This window comes from Lactuca saligna, chromosome 3, assembly GCF_052625555.1.
Source record: "Lactuca saligna cultivar CGN05327 chromosome 3, ASM5262555v1, whole genome shotgun sequence".
In the NCBI taxonomy this organism is placed as follows: domain Eukaryota; kingdom Viridiplantae; phylum Streptophyta; class Magnoliopsida; order Asterales; family Asteraceae; genus Lactuca; species Lactuca saligna.
The window spans coordinates 100393821-100421063 of record NC_136419.1 but is presented as its reverse complement, the minus strand read 5'-3'; the positions used below and the strand labels follow the sequence as shown (position 1 = coordinate 100421063).

At 35.6% G+C, this 27243-nt stretch overlaps 1 protein-coding gene across 1 annotated transcript; it reads right to left on the bottom strand.

Annotated features, from left to right (window-relative positions):
* Positions 1-1793: 1793 nt before the first annotated feature.
* LOC145035831 (uncharacterized) lies at positions 1794-2324 on the bottom strand. The gene is made up of 2 exons (XM_078984339.1): positions 2101-2324; positions 1794-2052 (listed from the first exon to the last, which is right to left on the bottom strand). The coding sequence occupies exons 1-2, from the start codon at positions 2322-2324 to the stop codon at positions 1794-1796; spliced, it is 483 nt and encodes a 160-aa protein (XP_078840465.1).
* Positions 2325-27243: the final 24919 nt, after the last annotated feature.

Genomic DNA, 27243 nt, shown 5'->3' with positions numbered 1-27243 from the left:
AAACGACACCAACAGTGAAGAATACATATAACGAAAACCAAGAACAAATCAAAAAGGTAAATAAAATATGTGTTGTTTACTTCTGAACACAAGCTAAACTAATATTCATTCGTGAATATGTATAGCTTGTTGCCATACATACATTATTAATATGTGAATACAACAAGAAATAGTTATGTATGTTCTATTCACATATGAATATAACAAAACATATTCATATGCGAATAAAGAAAATATGAATTCATATGTTTTATTCAAATATTCATTCATGAATATGTATGTTATATTCACATAGAACATAACTTGCTGCCATACATACATTATTAATATGTGAATACAACAAGAATTACTTACATATGTTCTATTCACATATGAATATAACAAAACATATTCATATGTGAATAAAGAAAATATGAATACATATGTTTTATTCAAATATTCATTCGTGAATATGTATGTTATATTCACATAGAACATAACTTGCTGCCATACATACATTATTCATATGTGAATACAACAAGAATTACTTACATATGTTCTATTCACATATGAATATAACAAAACATATTCATATGTGAATAAAAAAAATATGAATACGTATGTTTTATTCAAATATTCTTTCGTAAATATGTATGTTATATTCACATATGAATAGAACATAGCTTGCTGCCATACATACATTATTCAAATGTGAATACAACTTGAAATGTCATGGAGAATAGTTAAAAACAAAGTTGATTGTGGGGTCTTTGCAATGAGACATATGGAGACCTATATGGGACAACCACTCTCAAAGTGGAAACCAGGTCTTCATAAAGAAAGTGCAGTTCAGCAAACTACTTTAGAGGAGCTCATGCAAAGATATGCACACATAATGCTAACTTCTGAAATTAACATGTTGAAGGCTAAGGTGTTGGATCTTGCTAAAAAATATCAAAAAGTTGAATTTAAAGTGTGTACTGATCATGCATACAAGGCTATGCAAACCATTAAAAAGAGATTAAAAGAATATTAATGATTGCTTGTGAAGATGAAAGAATGTTGAAGTGTGATGCCATAGAACAGTTTGTGTTGAAGATGAATGGATTTGAAGTACATGTAAGATGATTCTGCGAAACAAGTTTTAAATGGTTTGTTAAATATTGTTGAACATCGTTTTAATATTTTGTGAAATGCTTATGAACAACTTTTATTATCTTGTGTTGAATGATTATGTAATAGAAACAACTTCGCTTATTTCTGTCAGTTTTTTATATTTAAATATTTTCAAAGTTTATTTATGTTTATTCATAAATGAATACGAATATGATATCTTCATTTATGATTAAATTAGGAGTAATATGTCAGTATAACAAAGTTCATATATGAATATAACAAATTTCATATATGAATATAACTAACTTATTAGTAGAAACAAGTTTGCTTATTTATGTCATTTTTTTATATTCAAATATTTTCAAAGTTTATTTTTATTTATTCATAAATGAATACGAATATGATATATTCATTTATGAATAAGTTCAAAGTAATATGTTAGTATAACGAAGTTCAGATATTAACATAAAAAAGTTCAGATATGAATATTACTTATTTATTAGTATAACAAATTTCACATATTTATATTCATTTATAAATAATTTACAATATAAATATAACTTATTTTATAGTAATTTAAAAAACAAATATCAACATATCAATTTACCATATCAATATAAATGTGTATTATTCATACATGAATATTATTGTTTATTGTTTTTATCTGCATATATACATAAATGAATAAAAAAAACTCCCTAACTATCTTTTGCTGATTTAGCAGCTCCAACTCTTTCTGGATAAGTATGCAAATTTTGTGGAACTCGCTTTCCACATCCTGAACACATTATATGTTCTTTTTTAGAATTTTCATATGCTACTTCACCTGCACTTGGAATTCTTTTCTTGATTCCAGAACCTTTATTGCTTTGAACTTCAGGAACATGAATATTAATCTTTTCTGGAATACGAATAGTAACACCCAAAAGCTTGCATACGACTTCACCATCTGTCTTGCTTTTCAATCCAGGAGAAATATAATCACTCTCAAATTCCTTCAACTACATTTGTTGTTTCTCTGCAAACAAAGCCAATCTCTTTTTGTCATCTCTTACAATATCCAAACATGATTCAATACTATAATATGAATCATTGACTAGCTTTACATTCTCACAATCACCTGAATCATATTGAACAGAACTAAAATGATAATTTCTTGATATCACATCCTTTCTCCATCTCTTCAAAATGTACCTTTCAGGAATTTCTTTAACACCACATCTCATCATTATTGTAAAAGCATGTCTGCATAAAACACCCATACACTTAAAATGTTCTCAACTGCAATTTATTTCTTTCTCTTCAGCTTTTATTTCAACCTGATACAAAAACAAAATTTACACATTTACATTCATATAAGAATACTCATATCAACACTCATATATATTCATATATTCATATATGAATATTGATATTCATATATGAATATTATCATATTCATATATGAATATTATTACATTTTTCATAAAAAAACAAGTAAAATTACCTTAAATTCATTTTTAAAATCACTTTTACTGTTGTGTTGCATAATGTAAACTTCCCAACCATCTTCAATACCAACATATGAGTACGTACAGAAAAAACATGCTTTATATATGTAATAGCTCGAAATCCAGGTACCCTTTCATCTAAGCCCTTCATCTTTAATTTAAGTCATTTAGGGTTTTGCATGATGAGCGAGTACGCTGGGCGTACAAGGAGTACGCTGCGCGTACTCGCGCGCTTCATTTTAACGCGTTCCCCTTCGGGTACACTGGGCGTACCCAAGGTTACGTTGGGCGTAAGTGGTCCAAAATTAAAAACCCTAAGTGATGAGTTGGCTATAAAAAGGATGTGTTGGGTTGACTCCTCAGCCACCATCCCTCAGAAAGAAACCCTAAGAGAGTGTTTATTCGTTCCTAGCCCATTTGTGAGTGTTCTAAGCTTTGTGGTGTCATTTCAAGGTAGCAAAGGAGAAGAAGAGTTCATTGGGAAGGCTAGAAGTTGGTGTTTAAGTGTAGATCCGAGCTTTGCAAAGGTTGGAGCTTCATTCTAAGGTAAAAAGTTCGGATCTTAACTTGTAGTTCTTGTGGTATGCTTTATGGACCATTTTCTAGGGTTTTGGTCCTAAAGGTGGAGACTTTATGAGCAAATGGTCTCCATTAGCTTAGATCCATCATATTTTTGGTCCATCTGAGTTGTAGATTCATAAAAATGTAATCTTGGACGTGAATGTTTGGCCATGCATGAGATCTATATCCTTGAGTTGAAATGGAAAGGTGTTAAGGAGTGTGAGAGCCTTTACAGCCATGCCAAGGCTTAAAGGTTTCGACTTTATGAGTAAGGATGCTTAAATAAAGCCGGATCTAGAAGTTGAAGTTATGGTTTAACCGATTAAGACCAGAAATGAAGAATGTATAAGTGTGATGGTTACGTTGGGCGTAACTCCCAGTACGTGCAGCGTACTGGGTGGAGACCCCGACTCTTGGGTTGGCGATGTACGCCCCGCGTACATCAAGCTGTATGCACCGCGTACTCGAAAGGTTGACTTTTTTTGACTTTTTAGGTTTTTGGTCAACATGTAGACTTTGAGTCAAGGAAGGGTAAAATGGTCTTTTACCCTATGAGGAATGATGATAAGGGGTAAAGTCTAGTTGTGGAAGTCTATATTAATTAAAATGATATTTGTTATGATTAGGCGAGGTTGAGTCTTCGTTGGGATTTGGAGATAGCGAGTACGCGAGATTCTAGACTTTCCACGAGGTGAGTTTTCTCACTATACTGTACCCGGAAGGGTTTTATTGTGTGACCGGAATGTTGGATATGTTATGAGTTATATGCGCTGTATACGATAAGTTATTCGTTTGTAAGTGCTATGTATGGTATGTTTGATATGGGCCGGAAGACATTATGTTATGGGCCGGAAGGCATATATGATATGGGCCGGAAGGCGTTGTGATGTGGACCGTAAGGTTGACGCAGGTAGGACCGGAAGGTTTACCGAGTCGGGACGGAAGTCCCCTGAGACACATGGACCGGAAGGTCAGGGCCTGGAAAGGCGTATGTGCGTAAGTAGTATTATGGGGAACTCACTAAGCATTTATGCTTACACTTGTTGTGTTATGTGTTTCAGGTACTAGCGAGGACCGTGGGAAGGCGCCGGCGTGATTGTACACACTGACGAAGGAACTGTTTTATGATCATGGGATGTATTTTGTTACAATGACATTTGTTACACATGTGATTTCAGAATATTAAATGTTGGTTTTTTGATGTTTGCAAAAATGAAAAATTGTTTTGAAAATTCACGTTGTTACAAGTTGGTATCAGAGCCTTGGTTTGAGGGATTCGGATGCACCTTCGGGCGTAACTGAACTCAAACCGGGGATTTGAGGAAAAATTTTTAATTAATAAAAGCATAAAAATTTTATAGGAGATTTCGTAATAACCAAGGAGAAGCAGTGTGAACGGTCAGCCAGCGCCCGAACAGTAAAATCCCCAAAATATCCTTACAATATGTGTTATGAGATATGTTATGATATGATATGCATGCTAGTAGACTAGGTATTCATATTAGGACTAGAGTGGCCTGATTTGTGATGCCTTAGTCTAGGGGAACCTGCTGCTATGAGATACTTTGAGAGCGAGTAGGTAGCCAGTGCATAGCAAGAATAGAGTACTCATGATCCGGGGTCCAGGGAGGAGTACTTGGGGTGAATGCTGATACGGTGTAATCGGTAGTATTGGGCCCATACTACTGAAGACACCGGGCCAGTGGGTAATCCAAGTAAGAATCCTTTGGGTATCATAGACCGAGTAGGGTTGCGTTATCGAGTGCGATTATGCTCGATGGAGTCTCTGATATTTTTATGTTGTATTTCTGAGGCATTATGGTTGGGCCACGCCACAGACCTGGGACGAGCGGTGTGAGTGACGAGGAGCTTCGTCAGATGATTCATGAGGAGGTGTTGCGGCGATCCGGGATGAGATTCCGGAGATGTTTGGGTCTATCAAGACCACACTGATGGAGACTTTCGATGAGCGGTATGTCGTGGTGACTAAGGCTACAGCCGCTGCAGCTACCGCAGTTGTAGCTGCTACCAGACCATAGGGGGGTGACTTGTTGCTATTCCGGGAGTTCAGCAACACGAAGCCACCCGAGTTTGCTGGGATGCAGGATCCGATCGCTGCGATGAGATGGATTGCTAACATTGAGGGATGCTTCTACACATGTTCATGTCCGGAGCATCTGGGGGACGGTTCGCTTTGAACCAGCTCTACCTGGGAGCAAAGGATTGGTGGAAGTTCGTGACGACGAACTTCACTCTTGCGGAGATTTCAGCAGTGACTTGGGAGAGATTTACTTCTATGTTCAAAGACGAGTATGTTCCCCCGGTGGAGAGGGAACGGTTGGTTTAGGAGTTCTTGACCCTCAAGCAGGGTAATGATTCGGTTACTGTGATCACCCGGAAGTTTCATGAGAGGGTGATGTTGGGTTTTAAGCATTCTAACACTCCTAAGTGTACATGCAACCCTAAATACCTTGGATCTATGTTTTCTCTATTATACATGCAAATATGAACATCCAAGGTATTATCCTAATCTAGCATACAAAACTATCAATATAACAAGATAGAATACATACCTCTTCGATGTAGAATGTCTTCATGAAGCTTGAGTGCCTAGTACCCCAAGTGTGACACCTCAAATGGTTCACACAACACCAAATACACTTGGAATAACTTGAGAGAATTCTACACTTCATGAAAATCGGCTAGCCCTCTCTAGAATAATACTAGTGCCGATTTTGTCAAGAATAATATCTTTATATAGTGTTACAATTAGGGAAAACCCTAATTGTCATGACTTTCCATTTCCTTGGATCCATGGGTTCAAATACACCATGGAGCATCATATGGGTTTTGGCCCAACTAGATAATCCATGGAGCATTAGCCTACTATACAAGTATGGATGATTTACACAATCAACCGATATTTTTAATTAGTCTTATTTTGATTACTTAATTAATCCTAGATTAATTCTTGATCAATACTAATTAAATAATCTTATTATTCTTATTATTAATATACTAGAACTTATAATATATTAATAACCATAAGTGTCTTATTTCTCTCATTTTAGTCTATCCAAGTGCATGATGCCATGCAACCCAAATGGACCATGTCGGGTCGGGTCAAGTCTTACCAATTATAGTTATGGACTTAGACATTAATCCAACAGTCTCCCACTTGGATAAGTCTAAAACTATTATTGCGTATGACTTTAGGAACCAACTGGCAATCGTAGCTCTCAAAAGCTTCTGTCGAACTCTGACCTTGTCGATAAACACTGACCTTTGTCAATGACTTGTCCATTAGATAAGGAATCATATATTCCTCCATTCTAGATATCATATGGACTGAGACATGGATTATAATCATTCTCTCTGTCCATTTGTTGTTTCCCAATTTCCGATTGATGACGACTGACTAATTGAACAAATCAAATCAGTCCTGGCCCAGCCGAGCACTTCCATTTGTCATCATCAAATCATCGAGGGGCCCACAGATATCGCTTTTATCCCGAAGGTAAAAGGAATGGATAAACTTCGACTCATATGGCTTGTTCTACTACCTGTTGAATCATACACAAAGGCACGTTTTATAGCACCGAGTTACCAAATGCGGTTTCGTGCAATCAATATACAACCAACTCATAGTAACAACTCATATCTCTAGGTTTGAAGAATATAAGATATTATCGTCTCATGATCACTCGTGATAAAATCCATGAAGTGATTCCAATGAGCGCGGGTTGAATCCAATACTCAGAAATTATGAGCACTCATGAGTGTTGTAGCCATTTGTCCAACACCGTAGACCTCTACAAGCCCACCCATGACAGTCTTAATTCATATCTACTTCCAACATATGACCAACTGTGGATGGTTTGAATAACTTAGTCATTCCGGAAGAATAACCTAGTTTATTCGGGAAGTCAAAACATGCAAAGTGAAACACAATAATAATTGAATCCAATATGGTATCAAAACCTATGAACATAAATAAAACACCTTTTATTTATCACCATATGATTACACATTATTCATTGTATACTGTTTCAGCTATCAACTTTATTCTTGAATTTAAAACAATAGTTGTCCCATGCTCCAAGCATGTACACTATGTTTTCTAAACACTAGTCATGTCATACACCAAGTATGCATACTATGTTTGTCTATGATCTTTACTTTGTGAACTAGATCAATTGAACATAACTTCAATGATTCTCTTTTCACACTCCCAAATCCTTACTGTAAATACAAGAATTCCAAATTCATGTCATTTACTGAAATCTGTTAGATTCTAAACTTAAATGCATTGATCCTCTTGTAATGATTATGCACAAAGTCAGAAAGACTTGGCAACAATCATTACAGAGTATTCCAAAGGAGATCAATTCCTTGGAAACATCCTTCTTGCATTAAGTTTCCTTAATCTTACACAGATTGAAATTTCTGACTTTGAAACATTTCCAGATTCATTTTGACTATCACTTCTGAACAAGAGTTGCCTCCTTACAGATTATGTCAATATGGTCCTTCCAGAATTATCACTATACTTCCAATTGTCCTTGAGAAACCAATCTTTGGTAAACCTTAGATTGTCCTCGACAATTGTTTAATCCTTTTAGTCATATCCAGTTCTAAACCTTTTCCCTTCTTAATGCCCCAGGCATTTGGAAACTTTTAGAAAGGATTAATATAGCACATGTAATCGAACCTATATCCGAAGCATATGGGACACGATTCATGATGTCTCACATAAAGACTAAACCAGTCTTTTGCTATAACATTTCCATTTCTATTTGCCAAGTTCTCATAATTAGATTATGAAAAGGGATGCCGTAATCATAATCGAATTTAAGAATGCAAATAATGGACCCATATACAGAATTTCCTTATGTTGAGCCATTCCAACATGAAATTCATATATATCCTTGACTAAATGGTTAAAACCTCACGATCTAAGCTTATAGATTTGAGATGAAGTATAATTTCCTCTCCCTTAATTATAGCAAAACAACTTTTTCCCAATTGAAACCTTTTATTTTCTATAATTAACATTGGTAAATTGCAATCTTTATCATAATTATCATGCTCCCACTAACATGATGATTATTAGCATAACACTTATGCTCCCACTAGCTTTGACATGTACTCAGAAATCAGCTGGACTTCTAGAAATCAGTACTTTATTGACTTTCTTACCAAAGTTCAGATTTCTGATACTGGATTGTTTTGATAGAACTTTATCAAAATCATACACCTTCCTTTAGATAGCACACTCGTGTGTCTACACAATTATGAAGAGGGATGTCGTAATCATAATGGTTAGACCTTTTTGCCACTTCTCACAAGTCCAGGTTAGTATGCCGGTAAACCGCACACGCTCCACTAACGACTTTGAGAATGCAAATATCACAATTGCTATCTAGCTAAAATCTACTTAGTGAAAGTGTTTCCTCACCAACATTTTCATGAATCGGAGAGAAACCTTAAGACACTTAGATTTAATGGTGTATGTGTTCTTATCCATGTGAATTGTCAAAACCATAGTCATAAGACAAGGATAATGACAAATCCAAACTCATATGGATTGAACTCAATCTTAATTTCTTGCCACCTGGCAGCTCAAGGGCCTGCCATTGCTTCCAAGTTGTTGTGCAACCAATTGAGAACTCTAAGAACTCATATGCAAAGCCAACTTTAATTGGAATGGGCACAGAATAGGTCAACGCGATAGGTTATAAACCTTAAGTCGTGTGCTAGAAAAGAACTCTAGGTTCTATTCTTGATTAGTTCTTGAGACTTTCAAGACCTTTACGACTCCCACTGTCCTCTTGACCTATAAGACTCCCTTGTCAAACATCCAAGAGATAGTGTGGATTCTAACCAAGACAAACACTTCACACAATTGGCCTAAGTTGGTCTTTGTTTTATCCAAAACATCACAACTTACCAAATTCAAATGTACAAGAGTAAAAAACTTTTACTCTTACATTTGACACGTGTTTTAAACCTTCTTAAAGACATGTCACTCAAATTACAATCTTGGAGTATGACTCTAAGACTTGTATTGGAATGAAGTATGACTCATCTTCTTGATTTAACCATTTCAACAATTCAAGATCCCTTCTTCTTAGTCATACGAATGCACTAAGACTTCCTTAGAGAACTAATTTTGATATGGTTTCTAAATCATTAAGATGATCACAAAACTTATACTAAAGTACTCTCCCATCTTTTTAGATTTGAGAAAATTTTATCCTTCTGCCTAATTTGATTCTTCTTATCCGCTCTGCCATGCATTGGAACCTTTTCCAATGTCTCAGAGTTACACTTAAGCTTGTAAGTATAATCATATTTACTAAGCTTTAGTAAACTATGACGAATAGCCTTATATCTTTTGTGGTGGACTTAATCAGTGCACATGACTATGTACTCGATCCCTTAGTCCATTACTTGACTCACACATCCATGTGAATAAGTAATTAGTCTTAATTTTCCAATACTTGAAAGTTCTCATTCATCATGCTATACAACTTGCATGATTCCAAGTTCCAATTCAATTGAGACTTGGGTGATGAGAATCTTTCCTTATTTGGTAAATTTAGACATTACCACAAATGAAGGAATCAATTTCATATTTCCACTCTTGCTATTAATGGAATCATATAGGCAACAATTTTTCCTCAAATGCCATTGTAAGGATATTTTAAAATAACTAAAATCAAAAATTTTCTTTTATTTTAAAACTATGCGGAAAAACTTATCCTTACAATCCATATGAAAACTTGTTGTTATCTATTCCTAAGCAATATCTCATAACTCCTAAGAAGTAGCTCAAGAATCCGATTTTCAAACTACACGATAGAAATCCATCTATGCGATCAGATTCATCATATTCTTTCTTTGAGTTCCTTTACTTTTCTTTGATTCTTAAAACATTACCATGTGACCCAGTCACATCATGTATCAAGAATCTCAGAATAGAAACTTAACAGAGTTAGATAGTGGACTTTACCTGAAGTAGAGTCAAACTTATTGACTTTAACATCCTTAGGTAAATTTGGCAGCTTCACAACTAATGACCCTTCCTTTGGCAATATAAACATATGGACCCTTTGATAATGGTACACGGGACTATTACAGACTTAGCCTTTTCTCTTTACCATTTGGTCAACCTAGTTGACTATGGTCAATCCCTTTCCTTGGGAAGAGAATGCTTTTTCTGTATTTCCTGTGTCACTATTGTCAATGTCCATCAAGTTTTGAGGAAGTTGATCTTAACAAATAAATAAGATCATTAAGGGTCTTCTCATAGTCTGTTTCATAGGTGTTCTAAAAGAACTCACTATGTGAATTAGAAAGTAGTTGAACCACCAACTTTCTCAAGACTTTGACACCCTTCTCTCCCGGCTTGTCAATATGTGACTGCATCTCCAAGATGTGATCACACCTAGACCTTGCCTTGCCAATAGCGCTTGAGTGACTTTGATCTTGTGGGTTGGGAGAATAATTTGAGGAGGTGAAAGAAGTATGATCTCCAAGGGACATCATCTTCATTTAGGAAAGCTTGTTTCAAGAGATTTGGGAAGATCATAAATGTCTAAACCAGACATGTTTTGGGAGATATTCAAGATTGTTGATCTAAAGTCCTTAATATGACACCCAATCTGAAATATTAAGGCTAGGACCCAACAAACTATTTTATAACTTAGAAGAGGGATGCCGTAATCCAAGCTATAAAATATTTGAAGGCAGGTGAATGACGATTTACCAATTTCCACCATGAAAAACAAAATAGATTATTAGGTTTTAATTGGATTTGAAACTCCTAGATCTTTGAGATTCATTGAACTATTCAATGGCATGTTTCAATCTCGAGTGTGCCCTTCAGGTTTTGTGACTGGGATGCCGAGGATCACAAAACAAGGTGTGAAGTAACCATGCAAATTACTTGGTACCCTTAAGTGTTTATCCCTCAATCGATGTGCCGGTTAACCACACACGCTCCATCGATACTATGATAAACATTAAGTTACCCTTTGCCTACCTTGTTAAATACGAGTTAGTGTGCCGGTTAACCACACACGCTCCACTAACCGACTTAAACAAAGTGCAAAGTGTAATTTCATGGATTAGCACCTTTTTCACATTTTCCTAAGTAACTAAGATTGGGTATTTATAAGAGTTTAGTTACTTAGTATTTATCATTAATACTTTTAATGAAGGGAGAATTATAGTCCTGTCAAACCCGTTCGGCTAACGACCCTCCACCAGTCAAGCAAGCGGTGGGTGAGAGTGGACACCCATTAAGTTGCCATTTTATAGGCAACAACCTTATACCCACCTTATAGTCTGGCTTCGTGAATGAGGCGTACTAGCGGTAAAACTGACTTTACTCTTATATATATATATATATATATATATATATATATATATATATATATATATATATATATATATATATATATATATATATATATATATATATATATATATATTATTAACTTATAATATTATAAAGTATAAGGGTTGAATCTTAACTTTTAAAATTCTAAGGGCTAACTTGGAATTAAAGTATTCACAAGAGAAAACTTTACAAATTCCAAAACTTGAGGGCAAGTTTTGAAACTATTCAAAACTAATTAATTCCATAACATATGTGTTTAAAGTAGTTTTAATCCAAAAACTCTTCAAGTTCCAAAACTTGAGGACAAGTTATGGAAGACTTTAAACTAATAAAAGAATTAACTTTTCTTTATTTTATAACTTATGGAATTAATTAAGGTTACACTTTTTTTTTATTTTTTTATTTAATGAAGAGACTCTTGGTCCTCCATAACTTGAGGACAAATTATGGAGTCATAACTCCAATTAATTAGAACTAGACTCTTCATTTTGTAACCTTTACCAACTTTTATGAGTTTTATGAAACTTAAATGTGACTTTTCATATAACTTGAGGATAAGTTACAAAAACACATTTTAGAATCAACTCTTAGATTAATTTGGATTGAAAACAACTATTTCACTCAACTTTTCTATTAATCTAAGCAACTCATAAGAACAAGATAATTCAAATCAAACTTTTTCATGTAATTAGTCTAACCATTAAACTAATACAAAACATGAATCTATTGACAATTATCTTTGAAATTGGATTAGCATGAACATTACCACATCAAAAACAAGTTTATAAGTTCAAAAACCTCTTAGGGTAATGTTCCTAGTCAAATTCCAGCCAAAAAAGTCGAATTTATGCTGTCTGGGAGTCCAACTCGTCGAGTGCACTAACTAACTCGGCGATTTGGATGTTTTTTGCCTTGGACTCGTCGAGTCCCTTCATGGACTCGGCGAGTCTGCTGGGCAGACAGCATCAAAACTCGATTTTTCAGCTCCATTTGCAAGTATAACAAGAAAACAAGCCTAGTCTCTGATACCACTGTTGGGTTTTGAGCATTCTAACACTCCTAAGTGTACATGCAACCCTAAATACCTTGGATCTATGTTTTCTCTATTATACATGCAAATATGAACATCCAAGGTATTATCCTAATCTAGCATACAGAACTATCAATATAACAAGATAGAATACATACCTCTTTGATGTAGAATGTCTTCATGAAGCTTGAGTGCCTAGTGCCCCAAGTGTGACACCTCAAATGGTTCACACAACACCAAATACACTTGGAATAACTTGAGAGAATTCTACACTTCATGAAAATCGGCTAGCCCTCTCTAGAATAATACTAGTGCCGATTTTGTCAAGAATAATATCTTTATATAGTGTTACAATTAGGGAAAACCCTAATTGTCATGACTTTCCATTTCCTTGGATCCATGGGTTCAAATACACCATGGAGCATCATATGGGTTTTGGCCCAACTAGATAATCCATGGAGCATTAGCCCACTATACAAGTATGGATGATTTACACAATCAACCCATATATTTAATTAGTCTTATTTTGATCACTTAATAAATCCTAGATTAATTCTTGATCAATACTAATTAAATAATCTTATTATTCTTATTATTGATATACTAAAACTTATAATATAATAATAACCATAAGTGTCTTATTTCTCTCATTTTAGTCTATCCAAGTGCAAATGCTAGGAAGAGAGAGATAGAGTTGGAGAGTCAGGCCAGGGAGGAGGTCGAGTCTCAGCCGGTGGATCGGCAGCCGGCTCACTCTCAGTCGGCAGCCAAGCGGACCAAGTCCGCCGATCCAAGGATGGGTGGTCAGAAGGGCCGCACTTGCGGAAAGTGCAGCAAGGGTCATGAGGGGGCATGTCGATCACGTGCTTGCTACAAGTGTGGCAAGGAGAGGCACATCGCTAGGGATTGCCCCAAGGGATTTATGGTTTGCTTTCATTGCAACCAGACCGGCCATCGGAATGCCGAGTGTCCTCAGCTTCACCAGGGATCTGCGCCTACTGCTAGGGTTACTGAGACTCGGCCGGTGAAAGTCGAGGCTCCGAAGGCTCGTGGGAGAGCTTTTCAGTTGACTGTGAAGGAGGTCCGCGCGGTGCCCGATGTCGTGGCTGGTATGTATTCTTTCGTGTATTTTCTTTTATGCTGAGATATTGTGCTTATATTATGATATGCGTAGGTACTTTTCTTGTGAATTTTGTACCTGCTTTGGTATTATTTGACTCGGGTGCGAGTCGGTCTTTTGTATCTTTGGCTTTTAGCCAGCACATCGGTATTGATCGGGAGGTGATGAGTGGACCCCTAAGGGTTTCCACACCCGATGAGAAAGCGGTATACGCCACTGACGTGATTCGAGGATGTGTGCTCGAGATTTTTAGCGTCAAGTTCCCTATAGATTTGGTTCCTATAGCGATGGGAGATGTCTGCGTCATCGTGGGCATGGACTGGTTGAGTAAGTTTGGGGCAGTCATTGACTGCGAGAGACAGCTGGTGACTATACGAGACCCTAGTGGGGGGGGGGTGCTTACTGTGTATGGCAAGGGGACCCGGTGTGGGTCAGCATTTTGTTCGGCTGCTAGGGCAAGTCAGAGTTTGCAGCAGGGCTGCAGTGGATTCATAGCCTATGTGATGGACACACGAGTGGCCGCGGGGAGGCCAAACTCGAGTGATGAGGTTCCAGTAGTGTGCTAGTTTTCGAACGTGTTTCCCGAAGAACTACCAGGTGTGCCTTTGGAAAGGCAAGTGGAGTTCCGTATCGATCTGGTTACGGGAGCGGCGCCCATCGCCAAGGCGCCTTATCGCCTCGCTCCACCAGAAATGCAGGAGTTATCCTCGCAGCTTCAGGAGCTGTTGGGAAAGGGGTTTATTCGACCGAGTAGCTCACCTTGGGGAGTGTTGATTCTTTTTGTCAAGAAAAAGGATGGTTCACACCGGATGTATATCGCTTACCGGGAGTTGAACAAGTTGACGGTTAAAAACCGGTATCCATTACCTAGGATCGATGATATGTTCGATCAATTGCAGGGGGCGTCTTGGTTCTCGAAGATAGACTTGAGGTCGGGTTATCATCAGATGAGGGTTCGGGATGAAGATATTCAGAAGACTGCATTCAGAACTCATTATGGACATTACGAGTTTGTGGTGATGCCTTTTGGGCTCACCAATGCCCCGACTGCGTTCATGGATCTTATAAACAGGGTGTGCAGGCCGATGCTGGATCGGTTGGTGATCATATTCATTGATGATATTTTGGTATATTCGAGGTCTAGGGAGCAACATGAGGAACATTTGAGGGAGATTCTTGGAGTATTGAGATCGGAGAAGCTGTATGCCAAATTCTCCAAGTGTGATTTCTGGTTACGAGAGGTCCAGTTCCTAGGGAACCTTGTCAACCAGAAAGGGAAATTGGTCGATCCGGCCAAGATCGAGGCGGTGATGAGATGGGAAATGCCGAGACCGCCCACTGAGATCAGGAGCTTTCTGGGATTGGCCGGTTATTATCGAAGGTTTATCAAGGATTTCTCCAAGATCGTCGTGCCACGTACCAAGATGACCCAGAAGGGTGTTGCATTTTCATGGGGTCCGGAGCAGCAGTCCTCATTCGAGACCCTTCGTCAGAAATTGTGCGAGGCCCCGGTGCTTGCACTCCCGGAAGGGATGGAGGATTTTGTGGTATACTGTGATGCATCTACATCTGGATTAGGGGCGGTGCTTATGCAGAGGGGACACATTATAGCGTATGCTTCGAGAAAACTGAAGCCTCATGAGTCAAGATATCCCACCCAGAACCTGGAATTGGGGGCTGTAGTGTTTGCCCTCAAGATCTGGCGACACTATCTTTATGGGGTTCGATGTACCATATACATGGACCACAAGAGTCTGAAGTACTTGATGGATCAGCCAAATCTGAATATGCGTCAGAGGAGATGGTTGGATGTGGTGAAGGATTATGATTGTGAGATCCTGTACCACTTGGGCAAGGCTAATGTCGTAGTCGATGCGTTGAGCCGTAGGGCGGAGAGCGCCCCGATCCGAGACGTTTGTATGAGGTTGACGGTGATGACTCCGATTTTGGACACCATCCGAGGGGCCCAGGCTGAGGCTGCGAGACCAGAAAACCAGAAGAGGGAGCAGGTTGTCGGTCAGGTATCGGAATTCGTTTCGGATGGTCGGGGACTTATGACATTTCAGGGTCGGATTTGGGTACTGTTTATGGGCGGTACGCGTACTATTTTGATGGAAGAAGCGCATCGATCGAAATTCTCGATCCATCCCGGGGCTACTAAGATGTATTTGGACCTAAAAAAGGAGTATTGGTGGCCCTGTATGAAGAGGGATGTTGCATGGTTCGTCAAGAGGTGCCTGACTTGTCGTCAGGTTAAGGTTGAGCACCAGTGTCCGCACGGTAAGTTGCAGCCGCTAAAGATTCCCGAATGGAAGTGGGAACAGATTACCATGGATTTTATCACCAAATTGCTAAGGACTGCGAGAGGGGTCGATGCAATTTGGGTGATTGTGAATAGATTGACGAAGAGCGCTCATTTTCTAGCTATCAGTGAGAGCTCTTTTGCGGAGAAGTTGGCAGAGTTATATGTGAGGGAGGTGGTATCGCGACATGGGGTTCCGATGTCGATCGTTTCAGATCGGGATGTACGATTTCACAAGGAGTTGGGTACGAGGTTGCATTTCAGTACCGCATACCACCCGCAGACGGACGGACAGAGCGAGCGAATGATTCAGACGCTCGAGGATATGCTCCGAGCATGTGTTTTGGATTTCGAAGGGAGTTGGGACACCTATTTACCCTTAGTAGAGTTTTCATACAACAACAACCATCATTCGAGCATTGGTATGCCACCCTTTGAGCTGTTGTATGGGAGGAGGTGTCGCACCCCCATCTACTGGGGAGAGGTGGGGCAACGGGTAATGGGTAGCACAGAGATTGTACTATAGACGACCGAGAAGATACAGCAGGTCAGGCAGAGACTGTTGACCGCGCAGAGTTGCCAGAAGAGTTATACGGACAGGCGTTAGTCCTAGCTCGAGTTTCAGGTTGGTGACCTTGTGCTCTTAAAGGTCTCTCCTTGGAAAGGAGTGATACGATTCAGGAAGAGGGGCAAGTTGGGACCCCGATATATTGGACCTTTCAGGGTAATTGCTAGGGTAGGCAGGGTAGCATACCGATTGGATCTACATGTTGAGTTGGGATAGATCCACGACACCTTTCATGTCTCGCAGTTGAGGAAATGTATTGCCGACGAGTCGGCAGTGGTGCCATTAGATGATATTTAGGTGGATGCAGGCCTAAACTATGTTGAGAGACTAGTGGCAATCAGGGATCGAAAGGTTAAGGTTCTGAGGAACAAGGAAGTACCCATGGTACAAGTGCAGTGACAACATCAGAAGGGGTCCGAGCTGACATGGGAGTCCGAGTTTGAGATGCGGGATCAGTATCCGGAATTGTTTTCAGTGTGAGACTTCGGGGATAAAGTCTAGTTCTAGTGGGGGAGAATTGTAACAGCCCGAAATCCAGGTACCCTTTTATTTACGCCCTTCATCTTTAATTTAATTCATTTAGGGTTTTGCATGATGAGCGAGTACGCTGGGCGTACAAGGAGTACTCGCGCGCTTCATTTTAACGCGTTCCCACTCGGGTACGTTGGGCGTAACCGGTCCAGAATTAAAAACCCTAATTGATGGGGTGGCTATAAAAGGGATGTGTTGGCTTGACTCCTCAGCCACCATCCCTCAGAAAGAAACCCTAAGAGAGTGTTTATTCGTTCCTAGCCCATTTGTGAGTGTTCTAAGCTTGGTGGTGTCATTTCAAGGTAGCAAAGGAGAAGAAGAGTTCATTAGGAAGGATAGAAGTTGGTGTTCAAGTGTAGAACCGAGCTTTGCAAAGGTTGGAGCTTCATTCTAAGGTAAAAAGTTCGGATCTTGACTTGTAGTTCTTGTGGTATGCTTTATGGACCATTTTCTAGGGTTTTGGTCCCAAAGGTGGAGACTTTATGAGCAAATGGTCTCCATTAGCTTAGATCCATCATATTTTTGGTCCATCTGAGTTGTAGATTCATAAAAATGTAATCTTGGATGTGAATGTTTGGCCATGCATGAGATCTATATCCTTGAGTTGAAATGGAAAGGTGTTAAGGAGTGTATGAGCCTTTACAGCCATGCCAAGGCTTAAAGGTTTCGACTTTATGAGTAAGGATGTTTAAATAAAGTCGGATCTAGAAGTTGAAGTTATGGCTTAACCGATTAAGACCATAAATGAAAAATGTATAAGTCTGATGGTTACGTTGGGCGTAACTCCCAGTACGCGCAGCGTACTGGGTGGAGACCCCGACTCTTGGGTTGGCGATGTATGCCCCGCGTACATCAAACTGTACGTCCCGCGTACACAAAAGGTTGGCTTTTTTTTGACTTTTTAGGTTTTTGGTCAACATGTAGACTTTGAGTCAAGGAAGGGTAAAATGGTCTTTTACCCTCTGAGGAATGATGATAAGGGGTAAAGTCTAGTTGTGGAAGTCGATATTAATTAAAATGATATTTGTTATGATTAGGCGAGGTTGAGTCTTCGTTGGGATTTGGAGTAGCGAGTACGCGAGATTCTAGACTTTCCACGAGGTGAGTTTTCTCACTATACTATACCCGAAAGGGTTTTATTGTGTGACCGGAAGGTTGGATATGTTATGAGTTGTATGCACTGTGTATGATAAGTTATTCGTTTGTAAGTGCTATGTATGCTATGTTTGATATGGGCCGGAAGGCATTATGTTATCGGTCGGAAGGCATATATGATATGGGCCGGAAGGCATTGTGATGTGGACCGTAAGGTTGACGCAGGTAGGACCGGAAGGTTTACCGAGTCGGGACGGATGTCCCCTGAGACACATGGACCGGAAGGTCAGGGCCTGGAAAGGCGTATGTTCATAAGTAGTATTTTGGAGAACTCACTAAGCATTTATGCTTACAGTTGTTGTGTTATGTGTTTCAGGTACTAGCGAGGACCGTGGGAAGGCGCCGGCGTGATTGTACACACTGACGAATGAACTGTTTTATGATCATGGGATGTATTTTGTTACAATGAAATTTGTTACACATGTGATTTCAGAATATTAAATGTTGGTTTTTTGATGTTTGCAAAAATGAAAAATTGTTTTGAAAATTTACGTTGTTACAATATATTTCTTTTTGCACCTCAAAAAATAATGTACTTGTATAAACCTTTGATGCTTGCAGTTCTATTTCTCGAGGTGTTTGCATTTTATATGATGCTTTCTTTGATGCCCTATCAAGCTCTCATTGAGTATTCCTTTGCTTTTGAATGGCAGTGTCGTAATTCATCATGAAATTCAAAAGTAAGTTCCCTCTTTCTGAATATGTATTAAAGAATGAATTCATACTCTCTGACCTCGATGCAGTCTTCATCAAACCACACATTGGAATATCACTAAAATATCCAGGTATCCATGAATCATGTATTGTAAACATGTCTTCAAACCATCTTGTGTCTTTAAGATTGAATTCCTTCATAAGCAAACCCTACTTCACCTCAAAAACATCAGGTTTCATATTAATGTCCCAAACAAGGTTCGAAAACCTTTTTCTAAAGTCTGTGTTTGTAAATAAATCATCTGATATCTGTATTAAAACAAAAATATTCATAAATTAATAAATAATAATAAGTAAAATAACAATCAATATTCATAAATGAATATACTAATAAGTAATATATTTGAAATATATTAAAATAATACCTTTTTTTCAACTTTTTCATTATATGCCACATACATAATCGGTGTTTTGAATTATGAAACACATTCTCAACAGCTTGTTTTATTGCAGCATCTTGATCAGTTAAAACAAGTGTTGGTGCTTTCCCATGAGTTTTAAGAAATGATTTAAGCAACCAAGAGTAAGACTCAATGCTTTCATTGCTTAGCAACCCAGATCCAACAGTAACCGATTTTTTATGATGGTCAATAGCAGTAAATGGAACAAAAACCATTCGATACCTAACAAACAAAAAAAATGTTCATTAGAGTCAATTTTTGATGTATTAATAAGTGAATATAAAAATATTCATATATGAATAAGCTATAAACAAAAGTAGATAAAATAACTTACTTGTTTGTTCAGAAAGTCGCATCAAACGAGATAACATCACCAAATTCAGCATAATATGCCTTCTCCATTTCATTAGCCCAAAACATACAGTCCAAAACATCATATTGACAATTGAACTCAAATGAGTAATTTGGATAGTGAGCTCGACGGTCATTCATTGTGTTTACTATCATTTGGGTATCTTTATAACCAATAACCCTGTTGATATCTCTCCTTGAATTTTTATAGTCAACTACTTTGGGCTTTACAAACTCATACCCACCTCTCAGACTTACCCTAAACTTTTGAGCCATAGTTGGACCTATTTTTTATGTGGAAGCACACACAATAAACTCTTTTTCTGAATATGACATTTGTCTCGCCTTTTTTAAATCGCTTCTCTTCTCAAGTGGATGGTTGTGAAGTTCATCAAACTGAAAAACTTTAAAATCTGGAGTTCCATACACAGATTCAAATATAATCTTTGCTTGACAACCAATAGCTCTTGAATTTGAATTTCGTGTCCTCTTAACACCACTTGTACCTAATGTGTCACAAGATTTCTTTTTCTGTTTACCACCACGATTACATATAACATGTTTCTTATTTATAATCTTGTTATCAAACCTTGTCTGTATGCTCAGCCTAACATCAAAATCACCAATTTCAGCATACTCAGAATACATTTTGATAGCCAACTTTAATGATTTAAAGATTAAACCCTTAAAAGGAATAAGTTGAACAGGTACATCTGGCTTATAGACATGTTCTCCAATTATATCATCAAAATATTGTGCATCATGTACTGAACTTGAAGATTCACCACCTAAAATAATAATGTATGAATAAAACAATAATATATATAAATACATAAAACTCATATAAATAAAACAAAAAACAATCATATATGAATAAAACATTCATATATGAATACATAAAATTCATGAGGATTCAAAATATATAAAATAAAACATAACTTATTCATATATGAATAAAACGAAAAAAAATAATAAATTTGAAATTACAATCAATACACGTTTGTTCATCTATGAATAAGACAACAATTTATTCATTTTAACATATTCATATGTAAATAAAATATAACTTATTCATATATGAATAAAACGAAAAAAATAATAAATTCGAAATTACAATTATCACACGTTTATTCATATATGAATAAGACAACAATTTATTCATATTAACATATTCATATGTAAATAAATTCATATTAACATATTCATATGTAAATAAATAATAATCAACAAAATTAAAAACAACAAAATAATTTAATAACTGATACCTTCAAAAAATGAGTTCTCAACATCTTCTTCTTCACTCTCACTCATAGAAGAATACAAATCACCATCAATAACACTAGAATTTGACATAATACCCCAAATGATCTATATAAATAAACAAAAACAATCTTAATATCGAATATATCTCACAAAAAAAGTCGTAAAGATGAAAACCTGGTTAATTTCGAATATATCTCACCTCAACGTACAAAATATCTGAAAGAAACTTAAATCATATATGATCATATGATGTAATTAATCAACCTCTCTCAGTACAGAACATAAAAACTACAACGATATAACTGATGAAATAAATATCTCAAACTACTTAACAAAAATCCGATGAAATAACTCCAATACATATTCGAAACTTGATAATCTTGATAATGAACTCCGATGAAACAACTCCAAAAGGAATATGATAAGCGTAATTCCAAATAAATTATAAAAAGCAATAATCTTGATAATGAACTCCGATCTATCCGATTCAAACGATATACATACTTGATCAAATCGGAAACTTAAAACAAAGTAGAAAACTGAAACACAGATACGAAACTTCACGATTAATTGAATGAAAACGTATAATTGCTAACGAGTTATAAAATAACTCCGATCTATCCGATTCAAACGATATACATACCTGATCAAATCGGAAGCTGAAAAAGAAGTAGAAAACTGAAACACAGATGCAAAACTTCACGACTAATGGAATGAAAACGTATAATTGCTAACGAGTTATATAAAGAAAATAATTTTGATAATGAATTCCTCATATCCGATTCAAATGATATAAAGATATGATCAAATTGGAACCTGATAACACAAACAGATAATTTCTATGTAAAAAAGTTGCTAATTTACAAAGATACCCTTAATGAAAATGGACACGCGTATTTTTTTTTTTTTTTTAATTTGAATATGTTAGATAAATGATTGGCTGATAATGATTCCCTCATTCTCAACCTTTTTTATTTTCTCAATTGAACCTATATATATATATATATATATATATATATATATATATATATATATATATATATATATATATATATATATATATATATATATAGGGAGAGGATCAAATGAGAACGCTTAAAAGGTTGAGAACGCGAGAACAGTTCTGGACCAATCAATACATAAGGGTGTTAACGGAATTTAGCAATGTAATTAAATTATAAAAAGATAAAATATAATCATATTTTCCTATAATTTAGGGATTATGACAGTTTCCTTAAAACAAGAATTTAATGTTATTTTTAATATTATTAAGGGATAAAAAAATGTTATTTCCGATTTTGTTTTGAGAGTTTTCAGAAATTTTTTTATGATTCGCTATGTATAGATATTCATTGGTGAATAATGTTGTTCATAACAGATTTACTAGAACTTAAAAATTGTTCATGACAGGTTTACCGAAATTTTTTTCTAGAATTTTCAAAATTTATATGATATCATGTTAATCATGAACGAGTAAAAAGTAGACAAAAAAAAGATGTAATATACGACTTATTTATCTAACAACAATCAATGGAAATATATTCATCTAGTAACAATTACTTTTACTCAAAAATACATACATCTAATATTCATCATGTTTTATTCTTAAATGAATAAAACTAAATTTAAATATACTCATAAATACATATTTGATTCTTTTCTTGCTGCTACATATGTTTCTTTTTTCTTGTGATGAATCTTTTCACATGAAATATGATGCTTTGATATTAACTTGTGTAGTTTTTTTATAGCAGAAATTCGCAAGCAACACTTTGTAAGGTCATAACTATTTTGAATTCACGAGCCTTGAATACCTATCACAATTTTTAGACAAATGAAAAATCAACTTTGTTTTTTGATATTTGAAATCCATACAGAATGGTTATAATAATAAAATAGATACAGTACAATAAAAAGATAAATAATTCCAATACATTTGCAATCCTAAATGAATAACGCATAGTTATGATACATAAAAATAATCTAAAAACACATATAATCACAAATAAACAAAGCACAATTTCAATCATATATAAAAGAGTCAAGATAAAAATATAATAAAAAATGAATAAAGCATGATATAGAGATAAACAAATATGATATAATCACAAGCATAAATTAATAATGCATAATCAAATATAAAAAATCTTTGTAATCATAAATGAACAAAATATTATAAGAATCAAATTTCTAATCAAATATAAAAAAATCTTTGTAATCATACATAACATCAAGAAACAAAAACTAAGTTGTTAGAGCAATGGATAGTAAAAAGAAAATTAAGATAACTAAGTAAAAGAAGGAACCAAATATGTGTGTTTACTGTGTATTCTTTTAGTGCACGATATGTCATTCAAAAGGTACAACACAAAACATAAAAACAATATAACAAAATAGCATCTAATACCTGTAGTGCTACTTGATAAATCAGCCTTTCATCACCAACTGCTTCTTCAACGACCCCAGGGCGAGAATGACCAGATTGCCCTGCATAATGTGTTGTAGAAAGAACAGACATTGATGGTGGTAATAGCCTATTGCCATGGTTGTTTTTCATAGCTAAATCATTGTGGGCCCAACTGTAATTGTCTTGTGGGTGAAAGTCAAACTTTGTTTGAATTGATGATGTAGTAACAGGAAGATCGTGTTTTCCATAACTTTTATCTTTTTGAAGACTTGGACTGGAACTAGAAGAAGATGGATTCTGAAGGTATGATGGAAGCATTCTTTTGGCATCTTTCTGAGGTAACCGATCATTAGAATCTGAATCTAATATAATAGTGATTTTCAATAAGAATTATTATTTAAACTGATATATGATATTATAAGGAGCACATTTACCATGATTTAGAAAAGCTTTCCTATGATTGTCGTTTCTGACTATATACCATCTTGAATTTTTATAAACTTTACTAGACTGAGGCTTTTGAGTATTCAAAGCTGATTCTTTTTTAGGAGGGGGCTTTTTAGTTGATCCACGGGAACCTGGAATTCAGAGAAATGTTTGTTATGATTCATGAATAATAACAGAAAGGTTTTGTATAGCTTTGAGATTTCAATTTATAGCGAAAGTATTTACCTTTATTACTTGACACAGATGAAGAACCCCAAGAAGGAAGAACCCCTAGTATTGGCCTTCACTACCAGCTCATCTATGGATGCCATTGCAGACACCCGAGTATCTACTTTCCCTAACCAATATCGATTCCAAAACGGTGCCAATGGTGAACGAACCTGCAATCCAACACAAACGCTTCAGTGTCCAAATTTAGCAATCCCCAAAAAGAAATCAACAGATTCCCTCACAAAACCCTCGTAGTTTGACTACTAATCAACCCACGAGGAAGATTAACAATGCATGAATCCTTGCAATAAAGAAAGTAGTTTCACATGAACCATAAACCAACTACGATGATAGAACGTAAACATCAGTATATCACCAAGAAAGCAGATAAACGTAGCCAGGTTTGATGGATAACAGAAAACTCCATTTGTAAGGCTTGAAGGGTTCCTCGATTTTTCTGTTTGTGGGTGATTGCAATAGGAAGAAAAACTTTGTGCCTAGCTCTCCTTCAACCAATTACCAGTGCCTTCCACAACCATTTACGTCCTTTAAGGCTTGAAGGGTTCTTCGATTTTCTGTTGGATTAGGGTTCCACAACCATTTTCGTCCTTTGAGGCTTGAATGATTCTCTGATTTTTTTGTTGGATTAAGGTTTAAGAAAACATGAAATAATAGAGGATAGATGTGAGGTGATGGTGTGATGGTCGACGATGGTTGCAAATGATTGTATAAAGTAATCGATGATAGAGGTTGGCGGGAGATGATGAAGGAAAACGGTGGTGACATAGCAATGGAGAAGAGGAGATAACGTGAAGAATGATGGGGTGTGTAGCCATTATTCTCAATATAATAAGATTAGGGTTCTGTACTTAAGTAGTGAGAGAAATGAGGATAAAGAACATCATACCTAAATTATAGGAATTTCTATTTAATTAAATTATATGGATTTCCTATTATACCCTTTTAGCCATTTTAAAGTTACGTATTTAGCACATCAGTTTTATAATATACATAAATGGTCCAGTTAATTATAACCCTAGATCTAATTATTTAGAAGGTTGTGATCTGTTCTCGCGTTCTCAACCTTTTAGGTGTTCTCATTTGATCCTACTCCTATATATATATATATATATATATATATATATATATATATATATATATATATATATATATATATATATATATATATATATATATATATATATATAAAAGATAAAAACTAATTAATGAAAAAACCAAATGGAAAATGAAAGAAGATGTGAGGGTGGGCTTGGGCCTAGACCAGACAATTTCAGACACGAAGACACGAATCTGATAGAGACACGACACGATACGAATGCATTTTAAAAATTGAGATAAAACTTATTTCTCATCGTGTAATTGTATCGTGTCAAATTCGCTGTTGAAAAGAATACACCTAAATTCAATTTTGAAATTCGAATCAGATTACTAATAAATCTATTAAAGGATACGTGGTTTGATAAAAAAAAAATATCTCCGGCGTTTTTTACCCTTTCTCGATCAAAAAAGTTCATTTTAAATCTATAATATTCTAACGTTTACTAAGAAATCGTTTTGATTGAAATGGAAAACATTCAATCCCATAATGAATTAGTTAATGCGTTGAAAGAAACTAACTAAACTCAAGAGTTTTTATTTCATTAGACCGATGACCTTAGTTAATTCTATATGAGAAAAGTGAATATACCTTAAGGGTATATAACTTTAGGTACCCAAACACACCATAATATGTCGTTTTGTTTGATATATTCATTATAATGTTATTAAACTTCAACTCTAACTTGATTTACTTTCAAGATTTTCGAATTTTCATTATTATTTTCCTCTTACATCACATCTTTTTGCCGACCACATACTAAGCTATATATATTGTAGTTGAAAATAAAAATTATTTAAGAGTAAGATAAATGTGTAATTTATAAAAATCATGGAAGTAAATCAAGTTAGAAGTTAAATTATAAGAACCTTAGACAACTAGAATGAATTATATGATACAAAACGACGTGGTATGGTGAATTTGGGTACCTAAGTTTATATACCCTTAAGTGTATATTCAATTTTCCCATATATATATATATATATATATATATATATATATATATATATATATATATATATATATATATATATATATATATATATATATATATATATTCAGGACCACTCTCTCACTAGAAAAACATTAATTGACCATATAATATTATTATATTAAACGTCAATTTATTTCTAAAACTATTAAATGACGATATTACTAAATAGTTTAGTTCCTTTTGACCGGTAAAGATTCCCTCATAATAAAACCGAACACAATTAGCATTAAAACTAAAAGTAATTCTCCAGCTCCAAGGTGATTGGATCTTTAGTAAAAGTTGTAATCTTTTAAAAACCCAAGTGGCCAAACATCAGATTGTATAGAATCAAATGAGATCTCCCCAACTTCAAGGGTAGTAGGGCAACCATGTTCAAATATAATCGTAACTTAACATCCATTCCTCTTGGTCCCGAAGGCCTATTTGCCTTTCACGAACTCAAGGGTTACCATTAACTTAGGGTGTGCTTAAAGTATACATTCACATGCTCATTCCACTAACAGCTATCTCCCTGGTAAACTATATATAGTACTGTCAACATTTTGGATGGTTCCTAAGACCCTAGCCTTTATGTAGTCCTTCTCTCTTAAAAAAAGAACTGGCTTTATAATATAATAATTATATCTTGGCGGTTAATAAAGATATTCCAACTTTAAAGTACAGGTTTTGAATAACTTGCTCTTTAAAATTTAAGAAAGCAAGACCTTTTTTTAATAACCCACTTGAGGGGACAAAGATTCTTTCAGTCAACCGCTAAAAGTTTCATACAACTTGCATGCACACAAGTATATATATATATATATATATATATATATATATATATATATATATATATATATATATATATATATATATATATATATATATATATATTATAAACTGTTATAAAAGAAAACAAAAGAGGGTCTCCCTAGGTCAAGGGGATGAGAGGGTGCTTCCAAATACTGATCAAGAGGACAGCTATGATCCTGGAATATTTGTATCTTAGGTATCTCCCCGATGGCGACTGCATGTGATTCATTAGTACTTTTTTTGGGTATCGGAATTGGGTTAGTGAAAAGATTACTTTGTTATAGTTTC

Bases quoted from the DNA above. Each gene is read 5' to 3' on its own strand.
- LOC145035831 (XM_078984339.1), bottom strand. From the start codon at position 2,324: ATGATGAGATGTGGTGTTAAAGAAATTCCTGAAAGGTACATTTTGAAG. The intron at 2,053-2,100 runs GTAGTTGAAGGA...TGGATTGAAAAG, and splicing joins TTTGCAGAGAAACAACAAAT to CAAGACAGATGGTGAAGTCG.